Genomic DNA, 23,171 nt, shown 5'->3' with positions numbered 1-23,171 from the left:
TTTGTTTTGTTCTTTGGTTGGCTTGTTTGAGGCTTTTTTGGCTGTTGTAAATGCTACAATTAATATCTTTGTTACTCAAACCTTCACCATATCTTTCTTGGATTATGTCTTGAATTCCTTAAAGTGCAGTTGTTGGGCCAAAGGATATTTGATACATATTATCAATTTGTCTTCTAAGACTGATTTTTCCCTCATTTGCACTCCCAGGGGCAATTTCAGAGGACTTCACCGGACTTGCCGGTGTCATTAACTGTCGAAGCCAACCTGGAACTCCCAGCCGGGTCTCCAGTCTTGCTTCACTTTTTCCCGCCCACTCCGCACACCCGCCGCGAGCCCCAACCCCGCTTGGTCCATGATGGCCCGCCCCTTCCTTACTCCCGTACAGATTCTATCCAATAAGAAGCAGCCTTCCGCAGCCTGGCCTCGTGGTTGGTAGGTTGAAGTGTCCGTCGCGCTCGGGGGCGGGGGGAGCGACTTGACGGACGTGGCGGCGGACCAGTGTTAGCGGCGAGCGGGCCGTGCGTGGCGTGCGCGGCGCGCTAGGCTGGAAGCGCTGGACCTGCGAGGTGTGTGTGTGCGCTGGCCCGGTTGAGCGGCGAGAGGCTTGGCGGCCATGGCTCCCAACGTCCCCGCGCCGGAACCGGCCCCAGAGAGTCCTAAAGGCATCCGGGCTGTGCTGCTGGGGCCTCCCGGGGCGGGCAAGGGTACCCAGGTGAGCTGCGGGGCCGGGCTCGGCGGCGGAGCCTGTGGAATCCCAAGGTCAGGACGGCCGGAGGTCCCGATCGCCCTGGAGCGGGACCGTGGGCTCAGGCCTGGGGAGGGTGTGGGGGTCCTGGCCGGCGTCTGGGATTCTGGTAAGGCGTTTGCGAGAGGGTGCGATTGGAGGTCGGGGGAAGCCTGAGGTAGCATTAGAGTTCTGGAGGGATCTAGGTTTGAGGTGTCGTGTTGGGGGGAATGGGAGGACTGATTTAGATCCCTTAAGGGGTTAAAAACTGAGAGGGTTTGAGCGGTGGGGTGAGCCTTCGGTTGAGGCATCTAGATTACAGCCTGAGTGGAGCCAGGGACCCCAGATTCCCTGCAATGTGGAAGTGGATTGTTCAGGGCTATGTGCCAGGCATTCAGGGTAGGGCAACCTTGCTTCTTAGGATTAATGACTGAAGGTGGAGGAGCATCTCCAGCACGTGGGGCGGGGGGAGCTGACATGTGCTCATGAGAGAAGTACTAAGAGAAATGAGGCATGACCTGCCTGAGCCAGTTAAGTTGGGGGAATGGGAGAGGGTACCTCAACATACAGGTGAGGAAACAGGCCCAGAGAGGTCAGTTGCTTTTTGAAGACAGCGAAATTGACTTCATCCAGTCTGGAACCTCAGGAGCCATGGGGCTCCAGGAGTTTGGAGTCTAAAGTTACCTTCTACCTTAGCAGACCTTGGGGTCTCACTTGGTTCTGTGCTGTAATGGACCCATAGATCAGAGTTGGGATCTATGATCTCATTTTGAAAATGGAGGCCCATAGGTTTGGGTTATCAGTGTACCCTTCCTGCATTAGGTTTGGCATTGCCTCCCGGGTCACAGGTTCTTGTTGGTTGTTAGGTTCTAAAGAGGGAATTCGGGGACACCTGGGTGGCTCAGTCTGTTGAGCATCTGCCTTGGGCTTAGGTCATGATTCTGGGGTCCTGGGATCGAATCTTGCATTGGGCTCCCTGCTCAGTGGGGAGTTTGCTTCCCCCTCTCCTTCTGCCAGCCACTCTCTGCTTGTGCTTTCCCTGTGTGTGTGTGTGTGTCAAGTAAATAAATAAAATCTTTAAATAAGTAAATAAAGAGGGAATTCTTGCAAGTCTGAGTGCCTAAGTGAACGGTGTTTTAGGGACTGCTTTGTGCCCGCCCACTTTTCTAGCTCTGGAAAAGATCTTGTCTTACTCATTCTTGGGACCCCTCTGGCACCCAGCACATCACTTGGACTTGATGGGGTTGGAAATGGATGAAGGACACAGAATAATGTGGATGATGACAAGGGAAGTCTGGGAGATTCAGCTCATTCCTGTGATAATTGCTTTTTGGCTCTGGGCACTAGGTCAAGAACGACCACTTTCCCTTTTCTCTCTATAGCTGGAGCTGATTCATCCTTGGAACTCACCTAATACACTTGACCTCAGTAACTTTGAAGTCTCTTGTTGCTACCACTCTCTGTTATTAGGGAAACTGCAGCCTAGGAATGTTTAAACCCAGACTCTGCGGACTTTTGCTGTGAGTGACTGAGTATAAACAGAGTAGCTCAGATGCGTCAATTATTTTTTCTTAGTTCATACGGAAGTTAATAATTCCATTAGTTGTATAATGAACAATCTGTCCCAGTGCTGAGGCAGGGCTTTATGGTCTAGCGAGCTGTGTAACTTCTAAGCCTTAATGTCTTCGCTTGAAAAATGGTGATAATACCTACCTTACTTATTCAACATTTCATGAGTACCGAACACTGGAGATAGAGAAGTGAACAAAACTGATAAGGTCCTTACTCGTGTAGGCCAAAAGCTGACAAGGATATTGGAAGATTGTGTCATATATATGTGTAAAGTAACCCTATGTACCTAGATGACAACCTGGCACATCATAGGTGTTCAGTAATTATTGACTTCTTTTCATCTTACACATTTCTCCTCCCCCCAACTCGGATATATTTCAGTGTAAAGGGTGATGTATTCAGGAAGTTTTGAAGGAAATTATACTTATGAGCTGATTTATAAGGGTGTATGTATGGTGGGTGTTGGTCAGAAAACACTTTGTGGAAGTGGAGGAGATGTAATTGGGAGTTGAGGAAACACAAGTCTTTTAACTTATATGTACCTTTTCATTAAGTGGGACAGTAGGAATACTGGTGGTTGTAGTTTTGTGGAGTTGAAAAAAAACAGCAGTGTTCATTAATCAAAGGTTGGAAAGCAGCAGCTTCCAGCAGCAATTAATCTGCAAACACATCCTAACTTTTTTTTTTTTAAGATTTTATTTATTTATTCATGAGAAAGACAGAGAGAGAGGCAGAGACACAGGCAGAGGGAGAAGCAGGCTCCATGCAGGGAGCCTGACTTGGGACTCAATCCTGGGACTCCAGGATCACGCCCGGGGCCGAAGGCAGGTGCTAAATTGCTGAGCCACCAAGTGTCCCTTTTTTAAAAAAAATATTTGTTTACTTTTTAGTTAACTAGGTTCCACTCCCAACATGGGGCTTGAACTCAAAGATCTAGAGTCGCAGCTCCACTGACTGAACCAGCCAGGCACCACTACCTATTATTTTTTTAAAGATTTTATTTATTTTGAGAGAGGGAGCAAGTGAGACAGCACAAAGGGGGGCGGCGCAGAGGGAGAAGCAGAAGCAGACTCCCCGCTGAGCAGGGAGCCTAACTTGGGCTGGATACCAGGATCCTAGGATCACAACCTGAGCCAAAGGCAGACGCTTAACCAACTGAACCACCCAGGCACCCCCTGACTTTTTTATGAAGAGTTTGTGGTTTTTGTTTTGTTTTTTTTTAGAGAGAGAGAGAGAGAGCACTTGAGAGTGGGGGCAGTGGGGGGGAGGGAAGCAGAGGGAGAGAGAGAATCTTTTTTTTTTTTTTTAAAGATTTTATTTATTTATTCATAGAGACAGAGAGAGAGGCAGAGGGAGAAGCAGGCTCCATGCAGGGAGCCTGATGTGGGACTCGATCCCGGGTCTCCAGGATCACACCCCAGGCTGCGCCACCAGGGCTGCCCAGAGAGAATCTTATATGGGTTCCATGCCTAGTACAGAGCCCAACATGAGGCTCAGTCTCACCACTCTGAGATCGCCCTGAGCCAAAATCAAGAATTGGTTTAACTGACTGAACCACCCAGATGCCCCAAGTTTGAATACAAAAGAAAACTGATCTCTGTGTACCCATTATCTAGCCCTCACAACCATTAGCTGGTGGCCATTCCTTCCCCATCCACTCTCCCTTCACAGGTTATTTTGAAGCAGCTCCCAGATATCATGACCAAGTTGTGTTTCCTATTTTCTCTGCCAGCCCTGTTCAGTTTTTTCCATGTGTCCAGCTTATACCAGTTCTTCATCTTGCAGGTCAGCCTCCATTAGCTGTGTCAATGCAGTGACAAACACTTTTGTGAGTCCCATACTCTTCCCCTTTTTACAGTTGAAGAAATTGAAGTTCAAAGGGCCTGTTCTCTAGTTTACATAGCAAGTAATTGGCAGATCCTGCATCTGAATGGCTCCAAAGCCCCCTCCTCTTTCTGTTGCTATCTCCTACTCTGGGTTAGATTTTTCTGGGCAGCCTTAGCTGTCCGGTGGCTCAGTGGTTTAGCGCCCACCTTCAGCCCAGGGCGTGACGTCGGGCTCCCTGCATGGAGCCTGCTTCTCCCTCTGCCTGTGCTTCTGCCTTTTCTCTGTGTGTGTGTCTCTCATGAATAAATAAATAAAATCTTTTAAAAATAATAAATAAAGAGATTTTTCCCCTACCCTATGCATGTTGTGTTTTATAGTTTTGGTGTTAGACATGCAGAGAGCAGCTGTTGCCCTCAAGAGGGTATAATATAACAATCACCCTTTGCTTAGTTATGCAACAGGCCCCTAGTCGAAAATTTTACATGTCATCTGATTTAACCCTACAACCCTAAGAGGTGGATCCTATTATCCATGCCTTTTTACTGATAAACTGAGGCCCAGAAGCTATATCTTGCCCCTGGATATACATAAGGAAATAACAAAGGCGGAATTTGAACTCATGACTGATTCCTGAGCAGAGTCACCATCTTAGACCAGTGATACTAGTCTAGGTGTAGAGGCAGAAATGAATATGCATGCACATAGTACATACCAGTGCAAAGTACCATGTGGGAAGTGTCAGGTGAGTGACTCTGACAAATGCTAGGGGTTAGAATAAGAACTATAATTCGGGGATCCCTGGGTGGCGCAGCGGTTTGGCACCTGCCTTTGGCCCAGGGCGCGATCCTGGAGACCTGGATCGAATCCCACGTCAGGCTCCCGGTGCATGGAGCCTGCTTCTCCCTCTGCCTGTGTCTCTGCCTCTCTCTCTCTCACTGTGTGCCTATCATAAATAAATAAAACAAAAAAAAGTAAAAAAAAAAGAACTATAATTCGTCAAGAGTATTCCATTCTTCACGCCCAGCCAGTAATGTTGGCAATATTATCCCCAATTTATAGGTGAGAAAATTGTCTCAAAAAAATCACTGGCCTAAGGTTTTATGGCAAGAGGCAGAGCTGACATTTAAACATGGGTTCCTGTGCTTTTGAAAAAACTTTTTTTTTTTAAGATTTTATTTATTCATGAGAGACGCACAGAGAGAGGCAGAGACATTAGGCAGAGGAAGAAGCAGGCTCCCTGTGGGGAGCCTGATGTGGGACTCAATCCCAGGACCCCTGGATCATGACCTGAGCCAAAGGGTAGATGCTCAACCACTCAGCTACCCAGGCATCCCTAAAAAGCTTTTTACTGAGGTATAATATACATGGAGAAAGGTACAAATATCATAAGTGAGCAGCTTGATGAATTTTCACAATGTGATTCACAATGTGAATTTTCACAATTGCATTTGTGTAGCTTCTATCCATATCAAGAAACAGAATATTGTCAGCTTGGTGAAGTCCTTGTGTTCTCTTCCAGACACACACACACACACACACACACACACACACACACACATTTCTCCAAGGACAGCCACTAAGGCTCTACGGGTTGTTTTTTTAAAAGGCCATATAATGTCATGGATAAGAACTAGGGCTTGCCAGCTCTGCTGTTACTACTAGCTATGTGATCTTGGGCAATTTAATTTAGCCTCTGAATTTCATTTATAAAATACAGATAAAAATAGTTCCTACTCATGGATTTGTTTTATATTATGCATACTAAATACAGTAAAACAGTGCATGGTAAAATTGCTTGGCATGTTGCAAACACTCCAAGTCAAATGAATCCTTATCAGAGAAAGAAGGGATATTTGGGGAGAGATATGCTTAGAATTTGCTTACTGTGAAAGGTTGAGTTTAGACCATCGGAGGGAAGGGAGAGGAGCCAAGGTCCTCAGAGATGCTTATGTGTTTGGGAATCATACATAGAGCCACTGTTTGCAGTGGTGCGAAGCATCCAGATAGTGGACTTATAGAAGTAAATTTAAAGAGCTTGGGAAGTGTAAGAAGTTTATTGTGGAGGACTCTGAATGCTAGACTTAGGTATTTGGACTTCTCCCCTATTACACTGAGGACACATGGAAGGCTTCTGAATGTGGGGGGTGGGGAGTGTGCACACGCTTTGGGGGTGGGGTAGGGGGTGCACCCAACAGTATTTTAGGAGATGATTCCTGCTACATATATAGGAACATGGGACATGAGAGTGGGAAAGAGTGGAGGCAGAGAGATAAAGTCAAGGTGAGAAAACACGAGATTAAATCAAATTTCAACACCTAATAGTTTCCCTTTATTTCTCTAGATGCCAGGCACTATGCTGAATGCTTTTGTATACATAGTTTTATTAAATCCCCAAAATAAAACTCTGAAAATAGACATTATTTTCTGTTCTCCAGTGATGAAGACACTGAGGCCTTAAGAAGGCTGCATAACTTGTTCAGGGAGATACAGTGAGTAAATTGTAGGTCCCAGTTTCCAGCCCAGATCTGTACCACCAAAAAGCCAATATTGCAGCGCTACCCCAAGACTTCACAAACTGTATATCAGAATCCCAGGGTGCTGCCTGACAAGCACTCAGTCATAAACTTTAAGGGCAAGGCCTGGCTTTGTATTTTTAGTGTGCCCCAGAGGATGGTGATAATATACTGAAGACTGAGAACATTAAACCCACCATGCTGCCTCTCTAGTGGTTTTAGCCATTCTTACCTATGCCTCGCCAAAGCCTGCCCCCTATCCCATAGGGTTCTCACAGAAGTGATGAGCCTATTTCCTGGTCCATGGCCAGTGAGACCCAAGTGACTCAGGGCCTCAGCACCAAGAGTACGGTCCAGGGGCCAACAGCACAGCCAGGCCTGCAAGCTTGTTAAAAATGCAGTTGCTCAGGCCCTAACCTGTGGGATCAGAATCTGCATTTTACAGCACCCCCAGGTGACTTGGAGTAGAAGCAATGGTCTAAATATAAGCTTGAAATATGAGGGGAGGGATCCCTGGGTGGCGCAGCGGTTTGGCGCCTGCCTTTGGCCCAGGGCACGATCCTGGAGACCCAGGATCGAATCCCACATCGGGCTCCCGGTGCATGGAGCCTGCTTCTCCCTCTGCCTGTGTCTCTGCCTCTCTCTCTCTCTCTCTCTGTGACTATCATAAATTAAAAAAAAAAAAAAAAAGAAATATGAGGGGAGTATAATAAAGTTATTTCATCAGGCTGCTTCTGTAGTTTGTAATGCAAAAGAGAAAGACCATGGAAGGAGGTCTTAATTAATTGCCTACTGTGTGTCTTAATGTTTTGGGTACTTATTTTATTTTATCCTTACAATAGCCCAATGAAGTAGACATCCCCTTTTGGTGAGGAAACAGATGCTGAGAAGTGAAGTAACTGGCCCAGGGTCACAAAGCTGTTAAGCCTTAGCCAGGATCCCTGTGTAAATCTGTGGGACTCCAAAGTCCATGCTCTTTACAACCCACCACATTGACTTCCATGCAGCCAGTAGAGAATGAAGGAGTTATTCTGCTTTGCCATGCCTTCCCTACTGAAATGTTCTTTTTTTTTTTTTTTAAATTTTATTTATTGAGAAGAGAAAGAGAGAACACAGAGGGAGAGTGAGAGGCTAGAAGCAGACTCCTCATTGAGCAGGAAGCCTGACTTGGGCTCAGTCCCAGGACCCTGGATCATGACCTCAGCCGAAGGCAGACACTTAACTGGCTGAGCCACCCAGGCACCCCCCTAGTGGAGTGTTCTTACACCCAGCTGTGGAATCCAATCATTAGGAGCAGCATAAAAGAATCCTGCAATTCGGGGGTGATAAAAAATAGAAAGTTAGGTTCTGTGGTAACAGCTCTCTGGTGTTTTGATCAGTCTTCCACCTTGAATAATCCTAATCTCCAAAATTTTCACCCAAGTCAGCTTCAACAACCAAGGAGAAAGACTGACAGAAAAGCTCAGTTCTTTGGGTATGTGGCCACCATGACAGCCTGGAAGACCAGAAGGTTTTCCACTGCCAGAGAGTCCAGCCTTCATTGGTTTTCCAAAGTGCAGTTTTTAATGCCTCCTTCATCTAAATTCCATTTTGCTGTTGAGTGAGGTCTTTGCTTGAACTGAATCAGTCCATGAATCACAAACTAGAATTTGCTACAATGAGTTAAATCTATTTTTGCTTTTCTGTGTGCAACTAAGAAAACTCCCAATGCACTGGTTTGAATAAAAATCCAACCAACCCTACTTATTTTATGAAACAATTGAACCAGGATGCTAAGCTTTTTAAACTGATTCTGTTCCTTGTGAACTCTTCCAGGGGTTTTGCCACTACAAAACCACTGTTGAGCTGTCCAGAGTTTCTTCCTCTTCTAGTCTTTATTCTGCTATTTTGTCCACCAAACTGGGAACCTGTAGAGGACAGGATCCGTGTCTCTTTCTGGCTCCCAGCACAGTTCTTGGAAGAGGCATCAGTTTTTTCTTTCTCTATGAATGAACATGGAATTAGGGCAGGGGTTATAGTACAGCTGATGTTCATAGAATATTTACTATGCGCCTGTCCCTGTGTATATATGTCAACTCCATTTGATCCTATCAACCCAGTGATGGAGGTACTGTTACTGTTTCCATTTGACTTAGAGGAAATTTGAAACATGGTAAGGTTATACGATTTTTCTCAAGTCACATATCTAGTCATCGGTGTCTGGAACCCAGGAATTTTGACTCTGAAGCCCATGTGTTAACCAAAAGGCTATACTGCCTCCTAAAACTAAGTAAGTATATACTGTTAGCCAAATGCTCTTTTTATGTATCCTGTCTGATCCTCAGAGCTACTTTCTAAGATGGAGCCTTTTTGCCTTCATTTTAAACAGGCAAGGAAGGATCCCTGGGTGGCGCAGCGGTTTAGTGCCTGCCTTTGGCCCAGGGCGCAATCCTGGAGACCCGGGATCGAATCCCACGTTGGGCATCCCGGAGCCTGCTTCTCCCTCTGCCTATGTCTCTGCCTCTCTCTCTCTCTCTCTCTCTGTGACTATCATAAATAAATAAAAATTAAAAAAAAAGAAACCTTTAAAAAATAAAAATAAAAAAATAAACAGGCAAGGAAACTGAGCCTCTGAGAGGATAGGGGGAAGAACCAGGTGTGCCTGGGGGAAACCAGAATTCTTCACCTGGCCCCAGCTATCTCCCATGCCAGTGGCCACAGGACTTGACAGACACATTCATTCTTTGGGAAATACTCATTCAACACATTATATGTCAGGCATCATGCTGAGTGCTTTATATACATGAACTCATTTAAACTTCACAGGAGCCAGGGCTCCTGGCCGGCTCAGTACAGTATACGACTCTTGATCTCAGGGTCATAAGTTTGAGCCCTAGGCTGGGTGTAGAGATTACTTAAAAATAAAAATTTTAAATGAATAAAAATAAACTTTGCAGCGACGATGTGAAGTACCAATACTGGTATTTTGACTCTTCCCGTTTATAAACTGAGGCTTTTGTGTCACTAGTGTGTGTCAAGTGAAAGTAGTGATAATAGCGAATATTTATGACCACTTCCTGTGTGCTAGGTGCGGTTTTCAGTGCTTTATATGTATTTTGTCATAATAATGCTTACTGTAACCCGCTAATCATTCTACATTAGAACATAAGGTACTTTAGAGGCATCTGGATGGCTCAGTCAGTTGAGTCTGCCTTTGGCTCAGGTCATGATCTTGGGGTCCTATGATTGAGCCCTGCATAGGGCTGGCTCGTTTCTCCCTCTGCCTGCTGCTCTGTCCACCTGTGTATGCGTTCTCTCTCTCAAATAAATAAATAAAATCTTTAAAAAAAAAAAAAAAAGAGGGATGCCTGGGTGGCTCAGTGGTTGAGCATCTGCCTTTGGCTCAGGGCATGATCTCAGGATCCAGGGATCAAGTCCTGCATTGGAGTCCCTGCAGGGAACCTGCTTCTCCCTCTGCCTATGTCTCTGCCTCTCTATGTCTCTCATGAATAAATAAATAAAATATTTTTAAAAATAATATAAGTTACTTTAATCCCTATTACAGGTAAGGAAATTGGCACTTGCTGAAGTTCACACAGCCAGTGAGTGCGAGGGCCAGGTTCACACCCAGGCCGTCTGATGCCCGGGCATTCAGTGTTAACTGTCTTGATTTTCCTCTTCCCCTCCACAGGCGCCCAAATTGGCTGAAAACTTCTGTGTCTGCCATTTGGCTACGGGGGACATGCTGAGGGCCATGGTGGCTTCTGGCTCAGAACTGGGGAAAAAGCTGAAGGCCACTATGGATGCTGGGAAATTGGTAGGTTTGGTGGTACCAGTGAATGTGGGTATTCCTGAGTCTCTATCGGCACTGCCTTATTTGGTAGCCCCTGGCCACATGGAACCATAGAAATTACTTCCGATTTAATTTACTTGAGAATCAGTCACTCAGTCTCACTTGCCACATTTCAAGAATTTGTTAGCCAGCACAGGTTTAGAATCTTTCCATTATTGTAGAAAATTCTGTCGGACAGCCCTGTGCTGAGGGATGTTCTAACAAACTTACACATTACATGAACCTCTAGAGTAGTAGGTTATGTGGTTCGTTCTGAATGTGTGGCATTTATTTTATTTACAGTATTCCTTTTTTTAAAAAAAATTATTTTATTTTATTTCAAGTAGGCTCCACTTCCAATGTGGGGCTAGAACTCACGACCCTAAGTTTAATAGTCGCATGCAGGTAGGTGCCTCTATTCACAATATACTTGAGGTTCCTTTGTGCTGATGCATTTTGTAACATGCCCAATTTTTAGAGCCAAAAATGAAACTGCCATCCCTGGGCTAGAACTCAAGGATTATCCAAGAGAGAATGCAGGAAACCACAGGGTGTTTTAACTCTATTTTTGTGGCTCTGTGTTCTGTATCTCTAACAGTGGAGTTACTGGCAATTGACAAAAGTAATTTCTCCTATTTGGGGGATATAATAGCATTTTCTTACATTATTAGTCCAATTGATCTAATTGGATGATTATGTTCTATTAACTACTAAATCTTCTTTGGTTAGTGCCAGATTTTAGTTGTAACTGAGTTATTCTGGGACTTGGCCTCTGAGAATCACCTTCAGGCATTTTAGTAAGCTAGAACACCAAGAAATAATTTTAATTAAACTACAGAAACAATGGTTATAATTGTTTATAATTATAACAATGTATAATATAGAATATTGATGAGCAAAAAGACACACCATAAGTACTTAAAAAGTTACAAACCACTTTCTTCCTTAACATTTTCCTTATTTTATGTTCATACATGAAGATGATCAGATTTATTATTTGGGGGGAAGGGGAGGATAAAAAGGTATATTTATCATCTGGGAATCTCTTTCAGAAGTCATTTTGTGCTTGGCCCTCTGATCTTCTCTTTTAGAGTATTGGTTGGGGAAGGCACTGGGCTCTGCCTTTATCTCCAGGTTACCTCCTGGCAGGGTTTGAGATTCCGTAGCTACATCAGTGGTACCCCTGCCCACCCACCTGCCCCTTTACCTCTAGTTTTCCCTTCATGTTTGTGAGACCTCGAGCTAAACCAGAAAACTAGATATTTTGGACTTTGGGTCTTGGCAGAAGATCTTGTGCTGAGAAAAAAATTGGGATATGGCCATGAGATTGCTTATCTCCAGCCTTTACTTCGTCACAGAGCTTGTACTTTGTCCCCAAGTTCACAGCCAGTCCTAGGAGATAAGATGTTAGCAGCCTTCACTGTTGTACTGGTAGGGAACTGCTGTTTCTATGAAAGCTCAGGAGGAAAACCAGTTTTGGAAAGCTGGGTTGGGTCCTCATTGGGGCTTTGAGAGAGGTTAAGAGGTATGTTGGGCTGGTGCCTCATTTCCTTGGTTCTGACCCAGTCTTGCCAATTCGATGACCTTGTCTCTTACCTCACGTCCAGGGTGGCCTGGGCCACTTTATTGTTGGCCTAATGCAAATTGTGAAACAGGGAAAATTGGTGCCTTTCTGCATTTTGGTCAACCCCTATTCTCCCGTGGAGCCCTTCTCAGTGATCTCTCAGAGAGAAGCCATCACCTTCCTTGTCTTGACAGCTGCTTGCTGATGAGCTGTTATCTGATGAAAAGGATTCTAACTAATGGCTGGAGAGGACCTCAGTATCTAAGACATGGAAGCCTCCTGTCCAAGTAACAGGCAGTGGATCCTTTTCCCTCAGCCACATTGTTGGGACACAAGAGAATCTCAAGGGAAGAGAACACATATATGGCAAACACAAAAATCATGAAACTGAATTTTCTTTGGAAGGTGGAGCCATTCCACATTTGCTCTGATATTTGCTTCTTTGGGGTCAGGAAAACATGCTGTTAATCAGGTTATACAGACACAAATTTGTGGCCCTGGAGTTGGGCTGTCAACTAATTAACAGATTTAATTCCAAGGCTGTCTTGTTCCTTCACTTCCAGGTGAGTGATGAAATGGTAGTGGAGCTCATTGAGAAGAATTTGGAGACCCCTCAATGCAAGAATGGTTTTCTTCTAGATGGCTTCCCTCGGACTGTGAGGCAGGCAGAAATGGTGGGTGCCTCCATTTGTTTCACCGATGCGTGGAAATGAACTCTTGGACCTTTATATCTAAATTCCTTTCAGGGAAATGGCTCTGATCAAGTTCTGGTAGCTTAGGTGAGCCACATACTCTCTTACAGCTTGATGACCTCATGGAGAAGAGGAAAGAGAAGCTTGACTCTGTGATTGAATTCAGCATCCCAGACTCTCTGCTGATCCGAAGAATCACAGGAAGGTATTTGTCCTCTGTCCCTTCTGGTCCTGCGACCTCAGAGCTTTATCAGACCAGCAGAGCTGCCCTTGCCCAATCCCAGGCGAGCAGCTGAGTACCATATGAACATGGGTTTATCTGGTTTGGTGACATCCACTGAAGTGGTGACATGGGATGGGGATGTGTGGAAAGAAGAGCAAGAGATTTGAAGTCAGTCAGCATCTCTGCCCTGTCACCTTTTAACTCTGACCCTAGGCAAGTTTCTTAGCCTCTCCAAGGTCAGTTCCTCCTCTGTAGAGTGGGGTTAATAAGACCTGCTTCAAGGAACTGTGCAACATTTTGGATACCATGCAGTTCCTAGTTCAGAGCCTCACTTACAGTAGGGACTTCAGAAAGATTACATTCCTTATGTGGTTATCTCTATTTCAGTGCCCTGAAATCTGGTTTCACTTGGAGTTCCATAACTTGCTGTTCCTTTTGTATTAGTTGTGAAAATAATATGACCACCTACACAAAGTTTAGAAAATGGAGGAAAATTTTGCTCATGGTACAGCCACCTCTGCAAAACCCACTATTGCTTTGTTGCATGTTTCATTTTCCAGTGCTTGTTTCAGGGCCGCTGGGTGGCTAAGTTGATTAAGTGTCCAACTCTTGATTTTGGCTCAGGTTGTGATCAGGGTTGTGAGATCGAGCCCTGTGTTGGGCCCCGTGCTCAGCTCGGAGTCTGCTTCAGAGTCTTTCTCCCTCTTCCTCTTCCTCTACCCTTCGCCCGCACCTCAGGACATGCTCGTGTGTGCTCCTTCACTCTCACTCTTACTCTCTTTCAAGTAAATAAAGCTTTAAAAAAAAATAAAGTAAGTGTTTCTTTAAGCACCTGGCTGGCTCAGCGAAACATGGAATTCTTGATCTCAGGATTGTAGGCTGGAGCCCCACGCTGCGTGTAGAGTTTATTTTAAGTAAATAAATAAATAAAATCTTAGAAGTACTTGTTTTTCTATAGTAGTCACCACTGAACACAGAAATGCTTTTGTTTCTGATTGAGTTTGCTCTGAAAGGTCCACTGCTTTAGGCTACCTCTACCCTATTTCACTGTCCACTCTGCCATCTGCTTTGTGCCTTCCAGAAATATGTGGGAAGCTCTCAGCCTCTTATAGACCTCGCATTCTCATCTTTATTGTGGGCTATGGCTTTTATATCCCTTAGTCATTTTAATGGAGTCCGGGAAGGTGGTCAGCCTACCAGCTTGAACCAGACATCCATGACTATTATTTTTAATTGCTGCACTGTATTTCACAGTAGACGAACCATCATTTACTTACTCGTCCCCTTATTGTGGTACAGTTGTGTTTTTTTCTAGTTGTCTGCTGTTAAATTGATGCCGTGATCATAATAGTACCTGTAGACTTTTGGATTTAATTAGAGGGAAAATGTTTTCTTGTTGTAAATTTAATTACATTGATTTCTTCTTGAGGTTGCACATTTTTTCCATGGGTCTGCAGTCTGTCTCTTTAAGGGGGAAGGTAGACATGTAAACAGACAGCAATGAGTGTTACAGGTATTTTCCTGAGAGGCTATATTGGATACTGTGGGATCCACCTTATATTAATTTTTTGTCCAAATGTCCAGGTTTCATGTTTCCAGGTATTTCATAGGCACCTTCAATGCAGGAACTTTTGGGTTTTATTTTTGTGTCCCCACTGACAGAGTAGACAAAGTTGAGGCAGGCCAAGAAGTGGTAAGATTGGTGGGAAGGCACAGGGCTGGGGTCCCTGATGTACAAAGCAGATGTTAACTGTACTAGTTGACCCTGGGGGCCTTTGCTTCAATCAGCCCATGTTCCTCAGTGCCCAGCACAGCACTAGACTCAGGCAGGGGACCAGGAGAGGGTACAGAAAAGCAATATGCCCATCTCTGACCTCAGAAAGTCTATAGGCCATACAAGAAACCTGGGCTGGTTAGCGCAGTTGGTAGTCCTAAGGAGCGAGCCTAGGAGCAAGAAAGGAAGGCTGCCTAGGAGAGGTATAATGTCAAACATGGCCTTCCTGGATGGAGAGGATTTCAGGGAGGCTCTCCAGCAAGGGGTTAGAGTTGGCAATGAGTATAGGCTGGGAGAAGGCCTCTAGCTGGGGCTGGTGGCAGAATGTCCAGAGTCAGAGGAGTGTTCTGGGGGACTGGGTGGTAGACGGTCAGATGGGAGCTTGGCTGGGGGAGGTTTGCCAAGGTAAAGAGGGTAGACGTGTCAGGAGTTCTGGGATGTTCGTAAGCCATGAAGTGTTAATGGCAGAAACATTCTAAGAACATTAGTTTGGCCCTGGCATACAGGCTAAATTAGGGGAAAGGAGAAACAGATAAGAACCCACCTAGGAGCCTGATTGTGATCCCCATGTGGAGCTGTGGAGGCTTTTAACTGGGATTGGCTGGTGGGGAACAGAGAGATTCTGAAGAGCAAACCACAGGATTGTTGTAGAGGATGCAGAAGACTCAGTCTCTGGGTGTGAGAGTGAGTGGTGTAGTGTGACCCTCCTCCCTTGCAGAGGAGAAAACAGGGCACATCAAACTGGTGAAGCTGTTTTTTTCAGGTTCACTCTATGGATCAGTGATAGTACTAGCACCAAGAGCCCACTTTTCGTCTCCTAGTCCACTAGACTAATGGTTGGAAGAAAAAGAGGCAGGAACTAGTTGGTTTAATATGGATTGTACTTAAATCTGACATGATAAAACCCCACTGTAAATATCTTTTTGATTAGCTCTGATCTCATTTCTGACGATATTATGAGTCATTACTTTATGTCTTGAATATGTATGGTTGGTGGTTGTTGGTTTTAACTTTTTCAGTGTTGGCTCTCTGATATCCTAATTATCCTACCAGTTGACTGTCCTAATGTCTCAAGCCATCCCCACTTTGTGGATGAGACAACAGGCATCTGAGTGTCATGCTCAAAACAACAGCAGTGGCTCTAGAATCCCAGGCTTGATGCCCCTACATCACTACCTCCACTGCTAGGTCAGGCTTAGTGTCTCTTACAGCTATTTTGGTTGGTACTGAGACCAATCCCACTTTGAAAACTTGGATCTTGGACTTTCTTTAATTTCCTTTCTAGGAAATGAGCTTTGCATTCCTCTTAAAACGGAGTCTGTGAGTGGGGAAGAAGCAGTACATTGTATGTGACTGGAGGGCTGAGGGAATCAGGAAGCAAGAGATAGAGGGATGTGGAAAGGAAAGAGTCATGTCTGCTGCAGCCTGGCTGCTGTGTGCCTTGTGCTCTCCAGAAGGTGAAGAATCATGGTCCATGTCTCATGCTCGCAGCCCTTCACAAAGGGAAAGGTGTAGCTGAGCCTAACAGCCTCTCCCTGAGTCTCCTGGTGGGTGCCATTCCCCAATGGAGGCACCAGAGGAACCTCTCCAGCAACTCAAATAAAAGAGATCCTAACCTGTCATGTAACAGGCACAGGCCACTCAGTATAGCTTATTTTACTCAGCTATCACCTTGCTCCCACCAATGCTATAAAGGGACCACTTGGCCCCTCAAAAGTGTGCTGTTGAGAGAGAGAGAACAGAGGGAGAGAAAGAGAGAATCTCAAACAGACTCTGCACCGAGCATGGAGTCCAATAAGGGGCTCGATCTCACGATCATGAGATCATGACCTGAGCTGAAACCAAGAGCCAGATGCTCAACTGACTGAGCGACCCAGGCACCCCTGCTCAGGCTTTGGTAGTCTGACCTGTACTTTCCCAACTGATGTGCTGAGATACTGATCCCCTGAGCCACCAGAGCAGCTGGGTAAGCCTGGGTTATTCCAGCAGAGCAAGTGCACAAGTACTGCATAAATATTTCCACACATACCAAGAGGTGAAAAATGTTGGGAAGCCCCAGTTTAACAGACCTTCATGAGGAAAGCAGACATTAGTTAAATAAAAAAGCCTGGGTTGGCACAGATTTGGAAACCAGACAGACTCTGGCTGCTGAGCAGTATTTGGCCTGCTGTCTTCCCTTCTTAGGTTTCTGGGCTTCCATGGTGTAGCCACTCCTGGTCAGGATCTCAGGTTTGCAGCCCAAGGAGGTATAGCACTATGTGGTACCTAGCTACATTTTCAGCACCAGGTAAATGCTTAATTCTTGGGCACTTCATGACTTGTTGAGTAAGTCATTTCTCCTGGTGCCAGTGTTCATATTGCTTTGCTCTCCTATGCTTAGGTGGCCTTTTATCTATGTGATCGCAGAGGAGTGCTGCCCTGTCTGGTAGCATTTGCATCTGCAGGACATATTTTTCTGTTGTACCTCTCTGGGTTTTGTAACCAATCTAGGATAGAAAATAGGGTTAGTTTCTCTGCCCTCTGTCCCCCATAACATGTTGCACAAATCTCTATTAAAGGATGATCACATTTGTTTTAGTTGTTTTCCACGTTTGTCTCTCCCACTAGAGTAATCACTGCTTGTGATCAGGGATCTTGACTTATTGCTGTGTAGCCCCCAGATCCAGCGTGAGGCCTGAATCGACTAAGCACTTAGTAAACGTTTGTTGAGCGAGTGGGTGAATAGAATGAATGGCTGTGTGAGGCCAGCACTGAGTTCTTGAATTAGGTACTTATGCGAGCTGCGGCAGCCAGACACTCATTATCACATTGGGTCAAAATAGAAAACGTACTCCCTCTGGTATAAGCCCTTTTGGAAGCCCAGTTATTTTCTCAAGCAAAAGACACCTATAGCTGGGTTCTGTGCTGGGTGGAAGTCCTCACGTCCAGCTCCCCTGTCACTGCTTGTCAACTTGGAGACCCCTGAGGTGCAGGGATACTTGCAGGCAACCTGACTCTTGTTTATTTGCTGTCTTTCAGGCTGATTCACCCTCTGAGTGGCCGTTCCTACCACGAGGAGTTCAACCCTCCAAAGGAACCCATGAAAGATGATGTATGTAAACCCAGGACTTGAAATTTCCTTTTCTTCCTTCCCTTTTTCCTTTCTTCCCTTTTGTTCTTTGTTCTTTCCACCTTCCCTTTATTCCTGCCAACATTATTAACTTAATCATGAGAAATATCACGTCCTAGTTAATCACCTGGGCTGTGGCTCAGCTGTCTAGAAAGCACCTCTCTAGGTGGTTTCTTGTTTTTCTTTGAGGTAGGCACCGGCACCAGCTACTTCACAGTGCCCGGTTTGTACCTGTCTTTCATCCAGAGCAGCCCCTCTGTGGCATCATGGTGACTTAAATGGTTGACTAATCTCAGGAGAAGGCTGCTTGGAAGCCCAGAAGCAGAGCCAAGCTGAGAGGACAGGGATGAAGAGAACTGTGTTGACTGGTCCTGCTTCAGAAGAATGTCCCCTCTTTAGTGACTCTGCCGTGTCCTGAAGATTCAGATTCCTTGGGCTAGATTAATGTTGCCAAGTTTTTAGGACAGTCTTCAATTGCATGCAGATGTATAAGGGAGGGTCTTGTACATGTTCACTGTAACATTTGCCATAACTAGTCTATTTCGTCTGTTTTTTTTTTTTTTTTTTAATATTTTTATTTATTCGAGAGAGAGAGACAGAGGCAGAAACACAGGCAGAGGGAGAAGCAGGCTCCATGCAGGGAGCCTGACGTGGGACTCAATCCCAGGTCTCCAGAATCATGCCCTGGGCTGAAGGTGCTGAAGGTGGCGCCAAACCGCTGAGCCACCCGGGCTGCCCTACTTCATCTGTTTTAGAACATGCAGGCAATAGTAAGAATTTCTCGGGTTTGTCTGTGTCACTTAAGACAAGCTTGTCAAGTCATACAGGTTTCAAAGTCCTCGCGTTGGCTTAGTCACATTTCCCACGTTTGGGAATGCTGCCATTCAGACTTCTTTCTCACTTTACTTGCCACTTTCAGAACGCTGATGGCCAACACCCTAGTGAAAACACCAAATACTTTGGTGACTAAGGTTACAATGGCAAATCCATCTCTGATTTTGATGTATTCTCCTGATCTCCAGGGCCTCTGTCTTTCTTGTTTCTGTTGCTAGAAGTGTTCATCTTGGAAACCGAACAGCCTGAGCAGAAGCTGTGAGAGAAGGGCTTTGCCCATCTTCCTCCCACAGACCCCCTTCCTCACGCTTGCTCCCTCAGGCTCCCCGGCTTCCCTGGACTGGTTGGTCTGTTCTTGGGACCAGCTTCCCAGGAGTAGCAAAGTTCTTTATAGTTCTTTAGTGGAAGGGATCTAGATAGTCTTGTCTTTCCTTCTGATGGACTTTGGGAGCAGACAGCATTGCAAATCTGCATCTGGCATCAGATAAGGAAACCTTGCTAACAGTCCCAGGCTTTAACTGCCCTCTTCCTGTTCTCAGATCACTGGGGAGCCCTTGGTCCGACGGTCAGATGATAATGAGAAGGCCTTAAAAATCCGCCTGGAGGCCTACCACACTCAGACCACCCCGCTGGTGGACTACTACAGGAAACGAGGGATCCACTCTGTCATTGACGCCACCCAGACCCCCGACGTCGTGTTTGCCAGCATCCTAGCAGCCTTCTCCAAAGCCACATGTAAAGACTTGGTTATGTTTATCTAATGTTGGGTCCAAAAAGGAATTTCTTTCTTCCTGTGCCTGTTGAGGGAGTGGGTGGGATTTGCAGAGCGGGGGGAGGGAAGCTTCCTCAGGCCAGCAAGAATATCATCTGATGTACTGATTAAAAAAGCACTTGCTTGATGTATCTTCAGTGTGTGTGCAACTCTCATCTCATCTCTGTGTGTATGTGTGTGTGTTGATTTAAGTACATGTATGGTCTTCCTTCTTTCTAAGGTACAGGCAAGGTTGCTATACCAGCTATACTGCTATACTTCTTTAGCCGTATTCTTGAATTTTATTTTTTATTTTTGCCAAGATAACCTAACTCCATCTGGGTTTCTGTATCTGCTGGGTACTGCAGTTCTAAAACCTCATGGTATTTATTCCATCACCAGCAGCTGAGTAGAAGTCCAGGATCATATAAAGTCAAGCAGGGCCAAAGTTCCTGACAGCAGGCTGTGGTAGGGAATTCCACTTGTTTTCTACCCTACAGTGAAAAGCCACATGAGTCAGTGTGTGGATGGGAATCATTAATCCTTTCCCTAAGTGGAAAGAAAAAGGCGTTTATGTTACAAATTTCAGAAATGACTGGGAGAGGGTATCACCATAGAAAGATACAGGCTAGTTGTAGTATTTTTTGTGATCTGCATCACAGTGCTGTAAAGTAGGGATCTTTTGGGACGTGTGTTTGAAAACTAAATTGTTGCCAAAGAATTAAACCCAAGTAGACGGTCCTTTTGAATTCAGACTGTCTTCTGAACATCCAGGCTGGTCATCTGAGAGCAGCCAGTCCACTTCCCAAAGAGACCAGGGTAGGTTTATTTGTTTTCATTTTTAATGTTTGCCTCAGTTTCCAAGTATGAACAAAACAGTGATTTGGAGGTGATCTATTTTTAGCCTCATTTTCATTAGAGTTGACTCAAACCCAGTTTCTCTGGGATATGAAACCCCAATCGGGTGTGTCTCTTTTAAACTAGACTCTCTCCCCTCCAGATCCAGTCCTTTACCCCTTATTTATGGTGGTAGCCACAGACTTCCCAAGAATAGATGACCCAAAAATAAGATCACCTATGACAGTAACCAACTTTTATTCCTAACTTCAGCTTCCCAGCTATTAAGCATTTCCTGAGGTCCATGCTGTGCTGTTTGATTTGTGGCAAACAGATGAATTAATAAGACTGTTGGGAGAGGCCGCAAAACGGTGGCCTCTGGAAAAAACAGTGGCAGGCCCAGTAAATAATGCTGCCTGCCCCAGCATAATCTGCTGACTTGCTGCAATGGACTCTAAAGTCCCAGTCCCCGTCTGACCTGAGTCTCCTGCTGTCTGTGGAACTATCAGAGGGTTTGTCCCCTGTCTACCTGGAAGCTAGGCATGGGTATGTGGCCATCTTTCTTCCTTTTGGTCTGGTTCATGTGAGTGTCTGCTAGCTCTGCTCTGCCTTGTTTCCCTGCCTGTAAACTAACTCCACCCATTCTGAACGGAAACCCAGTCTGGTGTGGGGCATTTCTGGGAAGCACATGACTTCAAGGAAGAGGAGCGAAACCAAAACTATGAGCTGTGTCTGCAGAGGTCTGGAACGCTTCTCTGGGTGAAGGTGGCTTCACAGATCCTAGAGTCACCTCCCTTTCACTAGGGACAGTTGGAGGCATTCAGCCTCAAAGTTGCAGTCCTTGAATGTTTGCTACTTGTATGTGCATGATCCTTGCTCAAATATTTGTCACCCATCCATATACATTCACATGTGCCTATTCAGGCTGCTGGTAAAACTAGATCATGTGGGATGCATATGCCCTCTGGGGAGTGGTTAGGATTTAGATTTTTGCTTCGTTTGATTACAGAGCCTTAACCTCAGGCAGGCATGAGAGCTCTTTGTCCTGACGGAGCAATGTCCAGTGTCTGATGCATTTGGTTTCTGGGGCATGCATGCCAGCCTTCCCTGATATTTACTTGGTTTTTAAAAAACCTGTTTTGTTCTCTCTTGTTTCCTCTCTATTTCAGCCTAGTAACAGAAGGCCAGGCGAGACCGCACCACTGCTCATCACCCCGCGGCGTGATCCCTGCTCTTAGGTGCTGGGCAGAGAGGAGGGGTGGTCACGGTGAGGATGGAGAGGGAGGAGTGGTGAGGATCCAAAAGGAGTAACAAAGAACAGCAATGTGGTAGTGAGGCCATCTCTTTTATACATAATAGAGGAGTCTGAAAAAGTACAGAGGAAGGGGGAAATTAATTAAAAAAAAAAACTGATTAGAGGCTGTAAATAGAAATAAGGAGGTGTAGTATTGTTTCTAAAGGATCCAAGTTTCATTCACTGTGGATTGGTGACAATATTTTTTAAAGCCAAATGCCCTAAGACCTCAGTTTTTATCTCAGAGTCTCATGGATTTTCAGCCTAAGAATGCAGGAAATCAAACTGTTGTCCTGACCTTCTTAAAGCTTGGAAAAGGGAGAGTTCAACTCCTGGCCCTAGTTCCCTGCACCATGAGATCAAAAGATTGTCTCCACATTGGAAAGAAATTGGAGGGGGAGGGGTGTGTTCATGGAGGCAGTGGCTCAGCTAAGTGGGGCTGGTTTCCCTCCTTAATGATGCACCATTATGTACTGGTCCACCTGTTCTCATGGGTCAGTTCTCAGCAGCCACTCAGCATCCCTGCACTCTTGCCATCTTCCATCCACGATGTGGGAAGGGACCCTTGTTAATAAGAGCAAGTGTCCTAAGCAACATCATCCAAAGATTGTCCTTTCCATCCTCAAATCCTGTGAGTGGGATCACTCGTCAGCACTGTGATGTATTATTTTCAATGAGGTGCCTTTCTTAACCGACCAAATGCTGCCTTGTTTGGCCCCTAAATCAATAAAGTATGTTAAAAATTTGTATCCCCTGTTGTGGCATTTTTTTGAGGGGATCTGGGCTAGAAAAAAAAATGGCATTGAATTAATCTGGCTTGGAAGCCCCTCTTGTCACTAGAAGTTACTGAACAGGGTGGTCCCATGTGTGCTCATAAGATGAGCCGCACCCTCTTGAGCCCCAGCTCAGATGCAGGCAGGCTTTTCTTGCACCCGAGGACGAGGCAGCTCTGCTTAGTGGAGACAACGCTGTGCTTGGAGCGGAGGATGTGCAACGAATTCTGGCCAATCATTTACGCTGCTCCTGTTAACTTGTCTGAAAAAAGAGGAGTGTGATGCCACCTTCTCAGACTTGTTGGCATTAAATGAAGTTTATAAAAAGAAGCTTTGTGCTTGGCTCCTGGCACAAAACAGACACTTGATAAATGTTAGTTGGATCCAAATATATATAAAAATATCTGCTTCATGCCGGGCTGGATAATTGTTGAGTGGACAGCTGTCCACAGCCTAGAAAGCCAGTGCTTCTCATCACTAGCCAGATTTTTGGCTGTCTCTTCAGCTGTCTCTTTAACACTCCTGGTTGCTTCTTTGCAAATCCATTTCTTGCTCAGTGAAAGTGCCAAGCTGAAGCTCTGAGGCTTTTCAGAAAGGCTACCTCTGCCAGTGCAGTTTCTGAGAAATGACTGCTGTTCCAGAAACCAGAGGAAGCTGGGCTGGAAGCACTGCCATCCTTTGGGCTTTCTTTTTCTGGAGAGATCCAGAGTGGTCATGAGCTTATTAAATCCCTCTTCTTGAGCCAGCTTCTTCCTCTGCTTCCCCACAACCCCACCTCTACAGTCATTTCAGGTGCCGATACAATTGACTCGCTCTGATCTTTTTGTTCCCTGAGCCATTTAAATGCCCCATGAAAATATTCTTACCTTCCTT

General features: G+C 45.4%; 1 protein-coding gene across 3 annotated transcripts; it reads left to right on the top strand.

The window, feature by feature from the left end:
- Positions 1–538: 538 nt before the first annotated feature.
- Positions 539–22,274, top strand: AK2 (adenylate kinase 2). 3 transcript variants are annotated; one of them, XM_055332233.1, is made up of 7 exons: positions 542–712; positions 10,307–10,432; positions 12,575–12,685; positions 12,814–12,908; positions 17,719–17,791; positions 19,183–19,378; positions 21,401–22,274. In XM_055332233.1, the coding sequence occupies exons 1-7, from the start codon at positions 614–616 to the stop codon at positions 21,403–21,405; spliced, it is 705 nt and encodes a 234-aa protein (XP_055188208.1). In that variant the 5' UTR covers positions 542–613; the 3' UTR covers positions 21,406–22,274. The 3 variants fall into 3 exon arrangements, with proteins under 3 accessions (XP_055188209.1, XP_055188207.1, XP_055188208.1); XM_055332232.1 differs by lacking the exon at positions 21,401–22,274 and having other exon boundaries at positions 540–712; positions 19,183–19,419; XM_055332234.1 differs by lacking the exons at positions 12,814–12,908; positions 19,183–19,378; positions 21,401–22,274 and having other exon boundaries at positions 539–712; positions 17,719–17,790.
- Positions 22,275–23,171: the final 897 nt, after the last annotated feature.

This window comes from Nyctereutes procyonoides, unplaced genomic scaffold (assembly GCF_905146905.1).
Source record: "Nyctereutes procyonoides isolate TBG_1078 unplaced genomic scaffold, NYPRO_anot_genome, whole genome shotgun sequence".
Lineage (NCBI taxonomy): Eukaryota > Metazoa > Chordata > Mammalia > Carnivora > Canidae > Nyctereutes > Nyctereutes procyonoides.
Note: the sequence above shows the minus strand (reverse complement) of the source record. Positions and strands in the feature narration are given on the sequence as shown.

Excerpts from the sequence above, each read along its gene's own strand:
- AK2 (XM_055332232.1), top strand. The coding sequence starts at position 614 with ATGGCTCCCAACGTCCCCGCGCCGGAACCGGCCCCAGAGAGTCCTAAA. Across the intron at positions 12,909-17,718 it reads ATCCGAAGAATCACAGGAAG|GCTGATTCACCCTCTGAGTG; the intron begins GTATTTGTCCTC and ends GCTGTCTTTCAG. Across the intron at positions 17,792-19,182 it reads AGGAACCCATGAAAGATGAT|ATCACTGGGGAGCCCTTGGT; the intron begins GTATGTAAACCC and ends TCCTGTTCTCAG.